Source organism: Notolepis coatsorum (assembly GCF_963971535.1).
Source record: "Notolepis coatsorum genome assembly, chromosome: 11".
Taxonomy (NCBI): Eukaryota; Metazoa; Chordata; class Actinopteri; order Aulopiformes; family Paralepididae; genus Notolepis; species Notolepis coatsorum.
The window spans coordinates 22,668,440-22,685,098 of record NC_140175.1 but is presented as its reverse complement, the minus strand read 5'-3'; the positions used below and the strand labels follow the sequence as shown (position 1 = coordinate 22,685,098).

Below are 16,659 nucleotides of genomic sequence, written 5' to 3'. Positions count from 1 at the left end.
CTATCACTGTCTGGTAAGGTGACTTCTTTTAAGAATTGTGAGCTTACAGGAAGGTTGGAAGCCAGACAAACCATATCCAGAAAGAAGCCTAGCCTCAGACCTGTACAGGATGTATAGAAGCAACAAACCATATCCAGAAGGAAGTCTAGCCTCAGACCTGTACAGGATGTATAGAAGCAACAAACCATATCCAGAAGGAAGTCTAGCCTCAGACCTGTACAGGATGTATAGAAGCAACAAACCATATCCAGAAGGAAGTCTAGCCTCAGACCTGTACAGGATGTATAGAAGCAACAAACCATATCCAGAAGGAAGCCTAGCCTCAGACCTGTACAGGATGCGTCTATGCTTTTACCAAACGGTTCGTGTTCCCGTTTTGCGCTCCGATTGGTCACGCATGTTTCTGGTCATGTGACATGTGCGCCCAATCGCATGACGTGCCCATTTCCGCCTCGACCAGCAGCAAACTACCTAACGCCTACGATCCACACTCTAACCTTAACCAACTTCGAAAGAGTGCCTAAGCTTAACCGGCGAAAGAACTTGCCGTCACACGATATCGCCCTGCTCTAAGACAAACTAACCTTAACCAACTTCGAAAGAGCGCCTAAGCTTAACCGTCCAAAGTACTTGCCGTCACACGATTGGGCGCACATGTCACATGACCAGAAACGTCAGTGGCCAATCAGAGCGCAAAACGGGAACGCGGAAACACAAACAGTTTGGTAAAAGCAATCAGGCGTACAGCGTGTATAGAAGCAACAAACCATATCCAGAAGGAAGCCTAGCCTCAGACCTGTAAGGGTGTATAAAAACAAACCATATCCAGAAGGAAGCCTAGCCTCAGACCTGTAAGGATGTATAAAAACCATATCCAGAAGGAAGCCTAGCCTCAGACCTGTAAGGATGTATAAAAACCATATCCAGAAGGAAGCCTAGCCTCAGACCTGTAAGGGTGTATAAAAACAAACCATATCCAGAAGGAAGCCTAGCCTCAGACCTGTAAGGATGTATAAAAACCATATCCAGAAGGAAGCCTAGCCTCAGACCTGTAAGGATGTATAAAAACCATATCCAGAAGGAAGCCTAGCCTCAGACCTGTAAGGATGTATAAAAACCATATCCAGAAGGAAGCCTAGCCTCAGACCTGTAAGGATGTATAAAAACAAACCATATCCAGAAGGAAGCCTAGCCTCAGACCTGTAAGGATGTATAAAAACCATATCCAGAAGGAAGCCTAGCCTCAGACCTGTAAGGATGTATAAAAACCATATCCAGAAGGAAGCCTAGCCTCAGACCTGTAAGGATGTATAAAACAAACCATATCCAGAAGGAAGCCTAGCCTCAGACCTGTAAGGATGTATAAAACAAACCATATCCAGAAGGAAGCCTAGCCTCAGACCTGTAATGATGTATAAAAACAAACCATATCCAGAAGGAAGCGAAGCCATAGGCCTGTACAGGATGTATAGAAACAGAGCCGTTTTATTGGGGGGGTTTTGAGAGCACAGTGTGATGTGTTTTGAGACTATTATCCCAAAGGAATCAGAATGAAATACTATAGCACATTATGAAATGACAAACACACGAGTCCCAGAGGACCACAGTCACGCACTGTCGCTCCTTCACACACACACACGCACACGCACACTTTCTTTCGCCCTGACAAACTGGGACACGATTCTGATTGCCTGATGGTTCTCTATACTCGAACATGGCACATGATGATTGAGTATGACATACATAGATCACAGCATCTTTAGTATTTGTCTTTTTGCTTGCTTTTTTCTTTTTTAGTGCACATACATATGGCACTATGGGAGAAGCTAAGCTCTTCTCATTAGCATAAACAACCTTTTTAAGAACAAAAGGAGCACTGTATATAATACATATCATAACCATACATGATTCTTACACAAAATGTTTCAAAACAAAACTCTTCTCTCGCGTCCTAAGTCCAGTCCCTCGCGGTCGTCCCGCTCATCGTGTTAAAAAAAAATCCCCCCCTTGTCCTCAGCGGTCCATCCATCTGTCTGTCTGTCTGTCTCCCGGGAGCAGCCTGCATTGTTGTAGCCTCACAGTCCATGTCAGACTGCTCCGGAACACGGACCAAGTGTCTGCTGAGAGGGGAGCTCAAAAACGGAGGAGGAGGAGGAGGGTAGGAGATGACGAGTGGCACATACATAAAGGAAGAGAAAGGAACGTCTTAGAGAGTATAGTGGAGCGTTCGCCTCTAAACCCAGACACACAACGGCTCCGCCCCTGGAGCGGAGAGGGTGGGGAGCAGCCTCTCTCTCTCTCTCTCCTCAGCACCTCGTAGTCTTCTCCTCGCGGCGGGTTCCTCTCTCCTACTTGGCACCGGTCTTTCTAACCGCCCGTCGCACCTCAGAAGTCTTTCAGTCTCTCATCCCCGTCAGGCTCCGAGGACAATATATAATCCCAGCCATAATCTCCCAGAGCAGCTCTATGTAAACCGTGGCAAGTCCTTTCTCCAGCCGTACTGTAGTCCGCTCCCTGTTCACCCCCCCCAGAGAGGCTCCTGTCCGCTCCCTGTTCACCCCCCCAGAGAGGCTCCTGTCCGCTCCCTGTTCACCCTTCCCCCAGAGAGGCTCCTGTCCGCCCCCCCCAGCGAGTCTCCTGTCCGCTCCCTGTTCACCCTTCCCCCAGAGAGGCTCCTGTCCGCTCCCTGTTCACCCTTCCCCCAGAGAGGCTCCTGTCCGCCCCCCCCAGCGAGTCTCCTGTCCGCTCCCACTGCCGATGTCTGTCTGTCTCTCTCTCTCTCTTCCTCATCAGTCTTGTCTGTAGTAAAGTGGAGTTAGTGTCATGAAGCACAGTTGGAGGTCAGTCTCTTGAGGCCCAGGGCCCGGAGCCCCCACGGAGGCCCCCCGGAGGCCCCTAGGTCTTCTCCTCGCGCTCCGTCCTGCGCCTCTGCATGTTCTTGGGCTTGATCTTCACGGAGAGCTCCCAGAGAGCCTCCTCCGCCAGGTGGTCGCTGAAGTCGTTGAAGAAGCACACGATGTCGTCGTTACGCTTCAGCTCATAATGCCTGGTGGGAGAATATGAAGAATAAATTATATATATATACCAGTAAGAAGATACAACAACCAATAGCTGGCGTAGACACACTATAGAGTGTGTTGTGTACTGTGTATTATGGCTGGGGCGATTCTGGCAGTTTCCAATTACAATTTTTGGCTTCCCACGATTATGATAATCGAGATAAAAGGATTATTGTGCCGCATGACGTGTTGCTCTCATTTTGTCTTGTGTTGTAAATGCAGCGCACCCCCCCCCCCCCCCTCCAAGCCCAACCAGTAGTTTCAGCTCGTGTTGAGAGGGAGGAGGGAGCCACGCCGCATTTCTCCAGTTATTTTGAAACGTCTTTAGTAACTTGAGATGAGAGAAACGCAGCCTTTGGTCAACAACAAATTCAGTCGTGGTCATATATGACCTTCTCAAAGGAGGAGTAATTGTGTCTAATAATCGTGATTTCAATATCAATCAAAATAATCGTGATTCAGATTTGTGCCATAATCGCGCAGCCCTGCTGTGTATAATATGGCTGTAGTATTTTTGGATAGTAGTGGGTTTTTTATCCGACTCCTGACCGCAAGCCACGTTTCTCCTCTGGGACAGTAAAGCACTGAACCAGGCCTGAACTGTAGATAACATTCCTATGAGCAGAGCAGTAAAATAATCAACCTATCTCAACCTTCCTCCATCCTCCCATCACAACTGTTGTTTGTCTGAGGGAAACAACGGTTGTGATTGGAGGATCCAGAAAAGAGGGCGGGCTTGAGATAGGTCGATTGTGTCGTCTACTATTGTAATCTGTTATCTTTCAGGCCTTGTAATACAGGATCAGCTGCTTCCACCACAGGTGGTTTGGGTCCTGGTGATTGGTGAACGTACACTTGCTGGAAGCGTCGCATGCTGTCCAGTATGTTGAACTGCTGCCAGCGTTTGGAGAAGTTGATCTTCCCCTCGATGAGGTCGGGGTTCCCCAGGTGGACGAAGGTCAGGTCCTGGAGGATCAGACCACTGGGAGAAGAGCAGGACAGAGAGGGAGAAATCACATCACATCAGACCCCCTTTTCTTCCATATTTGTCTTGGACTTTTGAAAGGCTTTTAGATATAAATATAGAGATATCTTATTTGTTATTTCAGCCCAACTTAAGTTTTTTTTTAATTATATAAACGAAAATAAATCATTATTATAGTAATTATCATTACTGTATAAAGCTGTAAACACAGCGTATCTGCAGGGTTCAACAAGTTCAATTTAAGACTTTTTAAGACCTTTTTAATACCACTTAGAGCAAAATGGAATACCAATTTCACGACCATACTAGCAAAAAAGAAAACACAGAGCGACACTGAACTGGCGGGCAATTTAAATTCTCACGTGGTCCATCCAAGCTCTCGCCAGACGCACCAAGCTCCCGGTAGCCCCGCAAAAACTACTTGAATACAAAAACATTTAATATATTTTATATTATTTAATCTCCCAACAGCCGGGCTGCCCCCCCAAAAATGTAATACCTGTGCAAATTAAATACTTTTTAATACCTTTTAAGGCCTTAAATTGAGAATTATGAATTGAATAACTTTTAAGAATGTTTAATACCCCGCAGATACCCTGAAACACAAAGGTCACTTACAGGTACGGGATGCATGGAGGCTCCACTTCAGCCAGAGCAGCCCTGTACGCTCTGAAGGACGAAGAGCTGTCAATCAACGTGCAGTACTCCTCCAATCCCTGAGGAGAATAAGAACAGAGGGCGGGACGTGATGAGAGACACTAAACGTGTACAACGAACAATCCTACGGAGACCAACTCTGAATAATGTGCCGGTCCGACGCTACACCGTCTGACACGCGAGCCCCTCTGGGCGTTAGGAGGGTAACGGACGGGTCAGTCTCACCTCCGAGGTCTGTTTCTGCCACTCCAGTCTGCGGATGGGGGCCGAGTCCAGGGCGGACAGTATCGCCAAGTAGGAGTTGAAATTATTCAACTTTCTTAAGTGCTGCACAAAGAAATGGGGAACAGGAGTTATAGAGATACACCAGAATAGTCAACAAAAATAGTTGGGCCCTGTAAGAATAAATATACCTGTATTTGTATACGGTATATACAGCATTAATGTACATGCTATCATACAGAGTTATATGGGTTATATACACACCTGCATATAACCCATATAACTCTGTATGATAGCATGTACATCAATGCTGTATATAGCATATACATTATATTTATCAAGTTCAAGATCCGAAATCTAGAACACGATCAAAGCAATACGCAGTACTGGTTGGAGCCGCGGCTGCGTGGAGCTCACTTCCAGTTTAGATGGCTGAAGCACACAGTGAAGTAAGCTTTAAAGAGCGAGTTAAAAACACCCGATGGGTGCTTCAGAATTGATCTCTGTGTGATGTCATCACAAACCTTCATGATCTTGATAAACTTGAGAAGCAGCTTCTCTCTATCCTGGGCTTTCTCCTGCTGAATGATCAGAGAGCGCACCCTGCAGGACAGAAGGAGAGATTCACCGTTAAGCGTCTGTGTGGAGATGCGATGCAGAGCATAGGCCACTGCTCTCAGTGCTAATGAGCAGCAGCAGGACAGTTAATTACAGATGTCAGACGATCTGGACGTCGTGAGTAATGGGATCACATTAGCAACGGCCTAATGGCGGGGTAATATGAGAGGCACATCGCGGTTACTCATAATACGATCTGAGGACATGATACACAAGAGGGGATATATAGGGCGTTTGATCTTACCAGTAACTCATGTTGTTAAAGTGTTCCGTGAACTGCGTGAGATTAGGACTCTTCTCCTCGTTCTGCTCCTTGGCCCAGAGCAGCACCTCAGGAATCTGCAGGGTAGGGAGGAGCGGGGAGTTAGGGTAGGCACGGGTAGAGACACGAGTAGAGCTCGAGTAGAGTCACGAGTAGAGTCACAAGTAGAGCTCAAGTAGAGTCATGAGTAGAGCTTCAGTAGAGTAGTTAGGGTAGGTCTCAGTAGAGACACGAGTAAAGTCACGAGTAGAGCTTGAGTAGAGTCACAAGTAGAGCTCAAGTAGAGCTTGAGTAGAGTAGTTAGGGTAGGTCTCAGTAGACACGAGTAAAGTCACGAGTAGAGCTTCAGTAGAGTCACAAGTAGAGCTCAAGTAGAGACATGAGTAGAGCTTGAGTAGAGCTTGAGTAGAGTAGTTAGGGTAGGCCTCAGTAGACACAGGAGTAGAGCTTGAGTAGAGTAGGACTGACCCTCCATAGTTGCTTAATCCATTATGAAGTTGTCAGGGTCTTGAGTCGACTAACATACCTTTTCTCTTTAACGATTTCCACGACGAGTTTTCCTGTATATGTATATACTGTATATAATTATATGCACCTCTGTCTGTGGCATCATAACAACACTCACAGATCTATACCGGCCTTTGATTCTAAAGCTAGATACCACGATATAATTGTAACACAATTTTATTAAAACAAGCAGATCTGTTGATTAAATATACTATTTGATTAGATGGCATAATCCTTTGACTATTAGTCGACTAAGAATTTCTTTAGTCAAGGACAAGCTAATAACGGAAGATTACTAAACACACTCAAACAAGAGGCCAAGCTCTCTAGAAAACCATCATACCTCAATTTTGTAGAAGAGTTCTGCATCGAGGAGAGTGAGCTGATCAGCGATCTCATGACTGCGGAAGTCATGGAGAGTTCCAGGCCTGTAGTGAAGAGAGAGAGACACACAGAAATTGTGAATAGATTAGATTCAAATGTATTGTTATTATACAGCACAAGTACAACGAAAATAAGTTTTGTCATCCAACCAGAGTGCAAATGTAACAGTAAAGTGCAATAATAATATACAATGTACAGGTGATTAAAGTGGGTATAAGATATATAAATTAGTACTACTGAGTAATAGTGCTAATCAGATGTATGTACAGAGTGTAGTATTAATATGTACAGTGATGCAGGTATAAAGACACTATGGTAGTAAGTCATACTGGCCAGCAGCGTAACTAGTGAGAGTAGGTAAGGGATATGTACAGATATAGATATAGTATCTACAGACAGACATGTAAAAAGGATTATAGGCAGGTATGTACAGACAGATGTGGATATATATCCATACAAAGTAAGAATAAATATATATATATATATATGTTATATACAGCATTAATGTACATGCTATCATACAGTTATAATATATATAATATATTTTTTTTTCGTGACAACCAATAAAATAGGAAACACCATGAAGTGTACCACCATCTTCTGGAATGAAGCGTGGACAGATCGAGTTCAAGATCCTAAAGCACGATCAAAGCACAGTACTGTTTGGAGTGGTGGCTGCGTGGAACTCACTTCCAGCTGAGATCACTGAAGCACACAGTGAAGTCAGCTTTAAAGAGCTAGTTAAAAACACCTGATGCCTGTAGCCACATTGTGTACATTTACTTATGTATAGGAATATCAACATGTATATGAATGTTGAAAGATTTCACTTTGTATGTATATTAAATGCTTATGAATTGAGTATATGAATATATAATATATATATTAGGGGTGTAAAGGTACGTGTATCCGTACCAAAGCGTTTCAGTGTGTATCGTACCGCTAATGACCGCCCACCGGGGGCTGTTTTTTTCACAATCTAATATAATTATTATACATTTTTTTTCTTTTCTTTACAAGTCGATTATTAATTTCAATATAGAATATTCGTTGACAGCCCTACTGTGCAATGACAATTAAAAGTCTATTCTATTCTATTCTACAAGTATAATTAGTTACTGCACACTACATCATCCCTGAGTGGAACATGGAAAGCCAAACTTTCCCCCACTGTACCAAAAACCTGCACCGAACCGTGACTTCAAAACCGAGGTACGTACCGAACCATGGTTTTTATGTACCGTTACACCCCTAATATATATACATGTATACGAATAATAATATGTATAGCAATATGTTTGTGAGAAAGAATATTGTTGTTATACTTTTCAGATTTCTATTGCATGTGGTTGTTTTGTCTGTACGTGTCTTTTTATGTTTTGTGTTTGACCCCAGGAAGAGTAGCTAATGTTCTGTATCAGCTAATGCGGATCCTAATAAAATCCTAAATCCTAACTGATATTATGGAAGTGCTATACTGTTAACGTACTGTTGATTTCACTACGGAAGGTGCTGTGTGCCGTTAAGAAAGGCACTGTACCTGCCAGCAGTGACGTGTAGCAGGTAAACTATATGTGTTGTGAAGGATCAGATTAAACCGAATATATATATTTATTTATATATATATATTTAATTGTATTTGTATATCGTTTGATATCCCCTGTATATTCCTTGTACAATATGCACTGAATATCCCTTTAGTCTACTAAACAGCCCATAATAGTTTCATTCTACCATTGGACGAGAACCTGGCGCCAGGTTGCCATACCCCTAGGTCCAAGTTCAATCGTGCCGCCTAACATGTCGTGGCAAGCCCCGGTTCCGCGCAGGAATATGTCGGGCGAAATACGAATGGTACTATTTGTTCATAGCGCATATATATATGGCGCAAGTAAAGTAGAACTTCCTTTTAGTCCAGTTCTTTACCCTCCAACAGAGTGACAGACGCAAAGCCTCCCCACGACGCACGTGTGGTGTAGTAAGGCCTACTTGGCCCAGAATAGGCATTGAGATATCGTGTAGATTAATAGTTGAATAGTCATAGTTTGGCACTATACCGTCGAGTTGGACGTATTCTATTAAGCTAATAATAGTCTATTTATGTATGGTGCATCGTTCGGTTAGAGTTCTAAAGTTATCAGTACCCCCATCGTTCCTGACGTTATCTGGACGCTTAACCAGGCTGAGCAGACCCCTAGTAGGTGCTTGCATCCGAGGAGCTCCGGGCCAGGGCGACCGGACCTGTATATTGGATTACTCTACCCGGACGACGGCGAGCCTTCCACGGCTTGGATTATGCTTTGGGTGCTTTGATTATTCCATGGATAAAGGCCAACACTGCGGAGTGTTGGAACTACCCCCCGGAGAGGACTCCAGGTGAGACGGCGCTCTACCCCAGTGAGGTCGCCTCACGTCTCTCCGTTGTGGACCGGCAGCTACCGTCCACAGAGGGTCCAGCTGTATTCGTCTGCGGACCGAGGTTCTGTGGGCACCGTGTCCAAGACTTTGGATTCTCCCAAGATACCGTCGGCCAGATGGGATACCGCCAGCGGCTTCTCTAACCCCCCCCTCCTACTGTCTTACAACCAGCGGGACACCCCCCCCCCCCTTAGTGTATCCAGCTATAATCATTTAAGTACCATCGCTATCGTTTCCTAAATATTCCAGGTTGTATACTTACTCCCTGCGTAACCAGAGATTGGACATTCAATGTTGATTTACCTACGAATACTCATTTGCCATAAAAGTGCATGTTTCATATTTCAAATCATAAATGTAATTAAGTGAACGTTGTATATACCTTTTGCTATATAAAATATTCGATTTGGTACATTTGTGTGGATTCGTTTCATCAGGTGGGAAAGTGTTCATCATACTTATATCATGTACTGGATGGCCAGAAGTTAAAGTACAAGAGGTAGTGGTATTAAATATCATATCTAACAATACAGTCAGGGAATTGTACCCCTCAGTTACAATATGTGTAGTATTATGTACCGTTTGGTAACCTGTGTGTAAGATAACCACAATTCTGTAGGCAAGTCTCCTGGGCATCAACATCCCAGCATCATTAACATTAAATTATGTCTCTAATCGTCATCATCATCAAGTGGAATCTTGTTCCACAAATGAAAGGAAAGACGAGTGCATCGCCTCAGCACAGATTAACCCCTTACTGTACGCTTTCTGTATGCTTCCTGTCTCAATGTACACGTACAGTAGGCAGCGCTCTGTACTCGAGGTTCCTGCAGGGTTTCAACAAGTTGAAATAGAATTTAATACCTATTTCACGGCCAAGAAAATTACTATGAAAGAGGTAATTCCATATGACTTGTTGGGGGGGGGGGGGCTGATCCTAATCCAATACACTTTTAAGACCTATCAAAATCATAACCCTTTTAAGACCTCTAACGCCCTTGTGAGGCTTTTAAATGTAGAGCGCTGACCTGGCGGAGACGCCTCGGGCGGCGAGCGGCTTCAGGGAGTTGGGGAAGCGCAGCAGCTTCTTCTGCTCCACCTTGTCCAGGATGTTCTTGCGCAGCACTCGGGCCAGGCTGAGCTCGCCGTTACACACCAGCCGGAACACCAGGTCCATCAGCTGCTTCAGGATGTCCTCCGTCAACTCCACCAGACTGGGAGGGGGAGGGAGACGGAGAGGAGGGGAGGGAGGAGGGAGACAGAGAGGAGAGGAGAAGAGGGGGGGATCAGGAGGAGGGACAGAGAAGGAAAGAACATAACGTCACGTTTGTTTACTGTAAAACCCTTTAATGCTTTGACCGTGAAATCTACAATACGAAGACAACCATGTGACCGGTCTGACCAGCAGCACGCACCATGCGGTAGATTTCACAGTCGAAACGTTAAGGTATAGGAACGACTTTAAGTCTATAAATATGAACGTCTTATAGAAATTCAAGACTAGACTAAACCGTTTCCAATTATTTAGTCTTAAAAGTTTGCGAAAAGGTTTGTCCAAAAATCAAGAAACAGGGGAATCCAAACTTTAAAAGACAGCAGCAGCATGACTGTAGCAGCGTGGACACAGTGGCCTGCAGTACCAGCAGCATGGACACAGTGGCCTGCAGTACCAGCAGCATGGACACAGTGGCCTGCAGTACCAGCAGCATGGACACAGTGGCCTGCAGTACCAGCAGCATGGACACAGTGGCCTGCAGTACCAGCAGCATGGACACAGTGGCCTGCAGTACCAGCAGCATGGACACAGTGGCCTGCAGTACCAGCAGCATGGACACAGTGGCCTGCAGTACCAGCAGCATGGACACAGTGGCCTGCAGTACCAGCAGCATGGACACAGTGGCCTGCAGTACCAGCAGCATGGACACAGTGGCCTGCAGTACCAGCAGCATGGACACAGTGGCCTGCAGTACCAGCAGCATGGACACAGTGGCCTGCAGTACCAGCAGCATGGACACAGTGGCCTACAGTACCAGCAGCATGACTGTGGACACAGTGGCCCACAGTACCAGCAGCGTGGACACAGTGGTCTACAGCACCAGCAGCATGACTGTGGACACAGTGCTGTAGTTCATATATGTTAGCGCTACAAATAAATAAATAGTTTTCATAATTTGTTTATGTTTACTCTGCATCGTTGAAAATGAGGTTTGCCCTCAACTAATTTCTTAAATAAAGGTTTGAACGAATGAATGACTCCAACATGGTTCCTGAAGTTTTATGTAGTTCTTGCTGCATATTCCGTCAGTGAGTGACGGCATGCATTTTAAGTTGAAGTTGGAGGCTTCCTGTACTTGCTGCCATTTTGCCGGCTTGTCCGTTGAGAATGATTTCACTCAAATCAGCCAAGCCGCTGGCAACAGTGTGATGGATATATGGGGTTTATTTCCACCGCTGCAAGACATATTTTCACTAGTTTTGACTGGAAGGTACGTGTAGACACAGCAAGCTGCTGAATTTAAGACGCGCACACGAACGATTCCCGAACCAGCATTAATTTGACACTATATGAAACGTGCCCCAGCACTTAGACAGAGACGTGCCGTCATCATCGGACACCTTGGCACGGACGGGTACGTTTTTTTACACTATTCGGTTGTTGATATGCGAGAGTAATAGCGCCTCATAGCGTGTGGCTCTGGAGGGAGAACGGGTCGACTCACCACAGCTCGTCCACCACGCGGACCAGCACGAAGAAGGTGTTCTTGCTGAGGCGCTTCTTGAACGTGTCGGGACTGTGGCAGAACCGGGTATATGTGCTCCGTGGGTCAAGGAGAACTTTACAGACGACATCCCCTGCATTATATATACACCCTCACAGCAATAATCAATGTTTTCACCAAGGACACAACAGCTGCAGGATTATTATATACGTTAGTTGGGCATGGCACAAACAAAGCATGTAATTCCCTCTGCGATGATCAAACCCAGCGGCGATGAAGCTATACGGTAGAGAGACTGGTGTCCAGCGGGGTTTGTAAAGGATATCTTTGGTGTAACTTCTTAATGAGGTCCTCCGGGCTGATAAAGGTCCTATATGTCGTCAAAAAGGCTTCACAGTACAAAACTAGATCTGGGGGGGAAGAACAGCACATTTCAGTTCATCATCACATTCAGTTCAAATCCAGCTCCATCTAAAAAGACAGGAAGTCAGAAACACATGCTGCTTCATACCTGGAACACATGACAACAAACTAAAACCAAGAGACTCCATGTGATAATAATAACATTGATCCGACAGCTTGGAGAATATATATAAAAAAGAAGCAAGCAAGCATCCCTACATGCTCACAACAAATCAAATCACTGTTCGATATGAAAAGGATTATCGGTCCGCCGGCATCGGACGGGAGATCTAAAGGCTACTTCAACGAGGAGGAGGCACCGCTGACCCAGAAGCCCACTAACATACATCATGCTAAACGGGGGGTGGGGGGTAGGAGGGGTAGGGGGGGTTATAACGAGTCATAACGCATCCTGTACGTACCTTTGCGGTCCGTTTCTGTGGCGTGGACTAAAAGAATATCTCCTGATCCGGCACGAACGTCAGGACCGTCGTCACTCTGAGAGAGAGAGAGCGAGGGAGAGAGAGAGAGAGAGAGAGAGAGAGAGAGAGAGAGAGAGGGAGAGGGGCGAGGCAGAGAGAATCAGAGAAAATGAGTGCGCGTGCGAGAGAGAGAGAGAGAGAGAGGGGGGTGGGATAGAGGAAGAGAAAGAAAGATAGTTAGAGAATTGATGAGGATTAAGACAGGAATGCAGTCTAGCCCAAAATGCAGCTCTCTCCTTTCTCTCCCCTTCCCGTCACCCACCCCCCCAACACTGAACGGCCCCCACCTCCCCTTGCCCTGCACCAGGCTCCACTGATGAGAGAGAGAGCGATAGAGAGCGAGAGAGAGATTATGCTGATCGCACCACCAGATCACAGATAACATCAGATACAGCTGTAACAGTACTTCAGCTGCAGCAGACATGTCTACATCTTTATTCTACTACAATCTTCCATTTTTATTATTTTGTATTTTTTTTTTATCCCTGCTATCCTCTGTCCCTGACCTTGCAGGGTGGGGGGGGGGCAGCATTTCTCACACATAAGCACACACACAGACACACACACACACACACACTCCTGTCTGTCAGACTGCACCAAACAGAAAAAAGGGAAGGAATTAGGGGTGGAAGGGGGGGGGGGGGGTATGTGCAGTAGTAGTAGCCCTGCAGTTTCTAAAGACCGACACCAGAGGGCAGCAACGGAGAGTCGGTCAGTGGAGTGGAAATCGATACCCCCGGCGGCGCATCTCTGGGTCTCCCGTTTCACCGCTTGAGCGGTAGACAGGAGGAAACCGTAGCGCGGACTAGTTTAACGTTACAAAATGCACTTTGTGTGGCGCTGGCGTCCTGCGGAGCAGAGATAACCCCATCAGCTTTCTAAAAACGGCACACGGCGGGCGGGAGCATTACCTCTTGTTTTAGCGTTATCCTGCTCATGATCTCTTTGTGGTCGATGAGGGAGAGCTCGTCCACCTCCTCCTCGTCACTCCCGGCCGAGTCCGTGGACTTTAGCCTCCTGGGGGAACACAAGACGTCAGAGCACGGACCCAACGTGGCGTGAAGAACCCAGCCTCACCTGGGGCCTCCAGCCTCCCCCTGGGGCCTCCATCACACCGGCTGACTGGGCTCCGAGTGTTACCTGGCAGCGTTCTCATGGCTACAGGGACACTGCAGCAGCAGCAGCAGGGGAACATGGATATCTACACATCATGACCTACATGGTGGCCACTTTATCCTCTCTCACCTGTCCTTGTCCAACGCTTCTTTGCTATTGGAGGAGGCCATCTGAGGGGCGGGGTCTTGAAGCACGTCGTCCGCAGAGATTGGCTCCTGGTCGGAAAAGGGATAAGCACCGGCGTCAATGTTTGCATGTAGTGCAGTGAAATATCCGCCGCCTTGAGACACAGGAGTCCATGCAGTGAGCGGGGGGGGGGGGGGAGGACAGGCTTCCCGGGGGTGAGATTCTGTCAACCGCCGAGGTCTCATGCAAGACGTTTGGTTGAGAGAAGGATGGACTAGCTTGTTTATTATGCATGTTCTGTTGAGTAGGATTAGATTGTGTGTCGAAAAGTCTCCCAGTTTAAAAAAAATGCACCCTTTCCTTAGTAAGGCGGAACCGGACAGAACAGAACTAATGTAGAGTTTAGGACAGACGCCACCTAGAGAGTAGACACCACACACACACACACTGCAACAAATGGAAACTGTGCAGACAATCACATACGTTAGCTCGTTCTCTCACTCACACACAAACACATGGGTACGAAGGCTGTTATGGAGGGTGTTATTGGAAAATTGAAAACGAGCAAACCATTGAAAATCCCACTGAGCAGCACCATGTCAGGCGTTAGATCAGAGCAAGGTTAAGTTCCAGGGGGAGGGGGGGGGGGGGGGGGGGCTACCACCAGCAGCCAGGCAATCAGAACAATGTATGGATGGATAACTTCTCAACAGACGGCATCACACCACATCACATGATGTCCCGCACAGGAAAGAGAGAAGCCCCCTGGGCCTCAAGTCATGCTCAGACAGGTTCAGGCGAGTCCATTCAAATTCCATTTCAGGTTCGGTCAATTCAAGACATGAACCGGGGAAAAAGCATCGTTTTCCCGCTCGATGGCGGATTGAAAAAAGTGCCGTTTTGAGAGCACAATGCGAACAAGCTTTTTTTTTCAGTTTTCTTTTTTTTTATTAAAATGTTCCTACATTGAATTTTCAAAACAAATCGATTCAACGTCCTGAATTGACGGGGACATCTAAATGGAATTGACCCCCGGACCCGTTGGTTGGTCAGCTTACTTACTCTGAGGCAGAGCGGCAGCTCCCCATTGGCCTGGCTGGACGAGTACAGGTTGACGTACTCCCCCTCGCCGCCCTCGTCATTCGCACTCTCACTCTACGGGAAGACAGGAGGGGACACAGACCACGCGTAAGGGGGGGGGAGTGGTGGTGGAGCGGAGAGAGGGTCCGACAGTGTTCCCCTTAGGGCGGACTAGACCTCAACCGTGAATGTCGACACGACGGGAACTAGCCACGGTCTAGTGGTACAACTAGTAGTGAGCAGAGTGTGTATGTGTGTGTGTGTGACTCCCATTTCTGTACCGTCGTTTGTCCTCTAGGTGGCACTGGTGTGCATCATTTGTAAGGCATAGTAGGTAAAGAGAAACGTGTAGCACATGATACTCTACTAGGATTCAGAGAGCAGTGGTGTTCAGAGAGCAGTGATAATGGCAGCGAGAGTCCAGTAAGTGAACCAGTCAGTGTGTTATTGTCTGAAGAGTGTCCGCCGTAATAAGCCTCATTACACCAGCAAATACCCGAGTGCTCTAATCTAATTCAAATCTACCGTGGTTAGGAGGTCAAGTGATATCAGTTTATCATCCATCTGCACAGGGCTTCTTGTGCTTTTCGTGTTCATTTCAGTTCAGTGGCGAGGTGTCCCTCCCTGTTCCCTCCCCCTACACGTCCGTCTGTCTGTCTGTCTGTCTGTCTGTCTGTCTGTCTGTCTGTCTGTCTGCCTGCCTGCCTGTCTGTCTGTCTGCCTGTCTGTACATACGATTTTGTCTCGTCTGTAAGTACTGTGTGAGTTTGTACTTTCTGTCAGTCTGTCTGTACTGTGTCTGTGTGTCTCTCTGTACCGTTTCTGTCTGTCTATACGTACTGTCTGTATCTTTACCCTGTCTGTCTGTCTGTTTGTCTGCCTGTAATGTGTCTGCCTGTCTGACTGACTGTACCTACTGTCTGTCCTGTCTGTCTGTCTGTCTGTCTGTCTGTCTGTCTGTCTGTCTGTCTGTCTGTCTGTCTGTCTGTCTGTCCTGTCGGCTCACCGCAGAGGTGTGGAGAGAGTCAGTGAGAGAAGACCCAGAGGGGAGACAGACAGCCACAGAGCCCAACGAGCCGGTGAGGGAACCGTTGGGCCCGCCCCCGCCGCCATCCAGATGGGTGGCATTGGTCAAGGCGACCTGGTCCAAGCTCTGTGATTGGTGGAAAGAAGGAAAGCAGGAAGAAAAAATAATTAAAAATAAAAGACAGGGTTAAGGAGAGGTCAGAGGGGCTGAAGAGAGAAGCAGACAGAAAAAGAAGCTGAAAAACTGAAAGAAGGGAGAAAGAAAAATGAAAGAGCTTCACTTCATTCTCCGTAAAGGTAAGGTCTGGACTTTCTGTAAGGTCTCTCTGGACTACTGCAAAGTGCAAACACACACACACACACACGTCACACACACACACGTACACCCAAAACACACGACACAACCGCAACCACGGCAACGGAAACACCCGTCGCCTCCGGAGGTGAGAGACGACGTGTGTAGATCGACAAGACGGAGCCGCTCCACACGGAAAATGGGCAGACGAGAAGCAAGCAAGGTATCAAACCGCTTGCCGTCCTCGCGTTTCACCAGCCTTCGGTGTGTGACTGGGAAAACATGTGAGCACAGGCTCCG

The 16,659-nt window shown here is 46.8% G+C and overlaps 1 protein-coding gene across 1 annotated transcript in view; it reads right to left on the bottom strand.

Moving 5' to 3' along the window:
- Positions 1 to 2,729: 2,729 nt before the first annotated feature.
- rapgef1b (Rap guanine nucleotide exchange factor (GEF) 1b) overlaps positions 2,730 to 16,659 on the bottom strand; it is a 97,711-nt gene continuing 83,781 nt past the window's right edge. The window contains 14 exon segments of the mRNA XM_084324716.1: positions 2,730 to 3,046; positions 3,913 to 4,041; positions 4,663 to 4,760; positions 4,927 to 5,028; positions 5,448 to 5,526; positions 5,786 to 5,880; positions 6,654 to 6,738; positions 10,141 to 10,326; positions 11,833 to 11,925; positions 12,158 to 12,242; positions 12,657 to 12,732; positions 13,628 to 13,733; positions 13,962 to 14,047; positions 15,021 to 15,113. Coding sequence (XP_084180842.1) covers positions 2,896 to 3,046; positions 3,913 to 4,041; positions 4,663 to 4,760; positions 4,927 to 5,028; positions 5,448 to 5,526; positions 5,786 to 5,880; positions 6,654 to 6,738; positions 10,141 to 10,326; positions 11,833 to 11,925; positions 12,158 to 12,242; positions 12,657 to 12,732; positions 13,628 to 13,733; positions 13,962 to 14,047; positions 15,021 to 15,113 — 1,464 coding nt within the window. The 3' untranslated portion in view covers positions 2,730 to 2,895.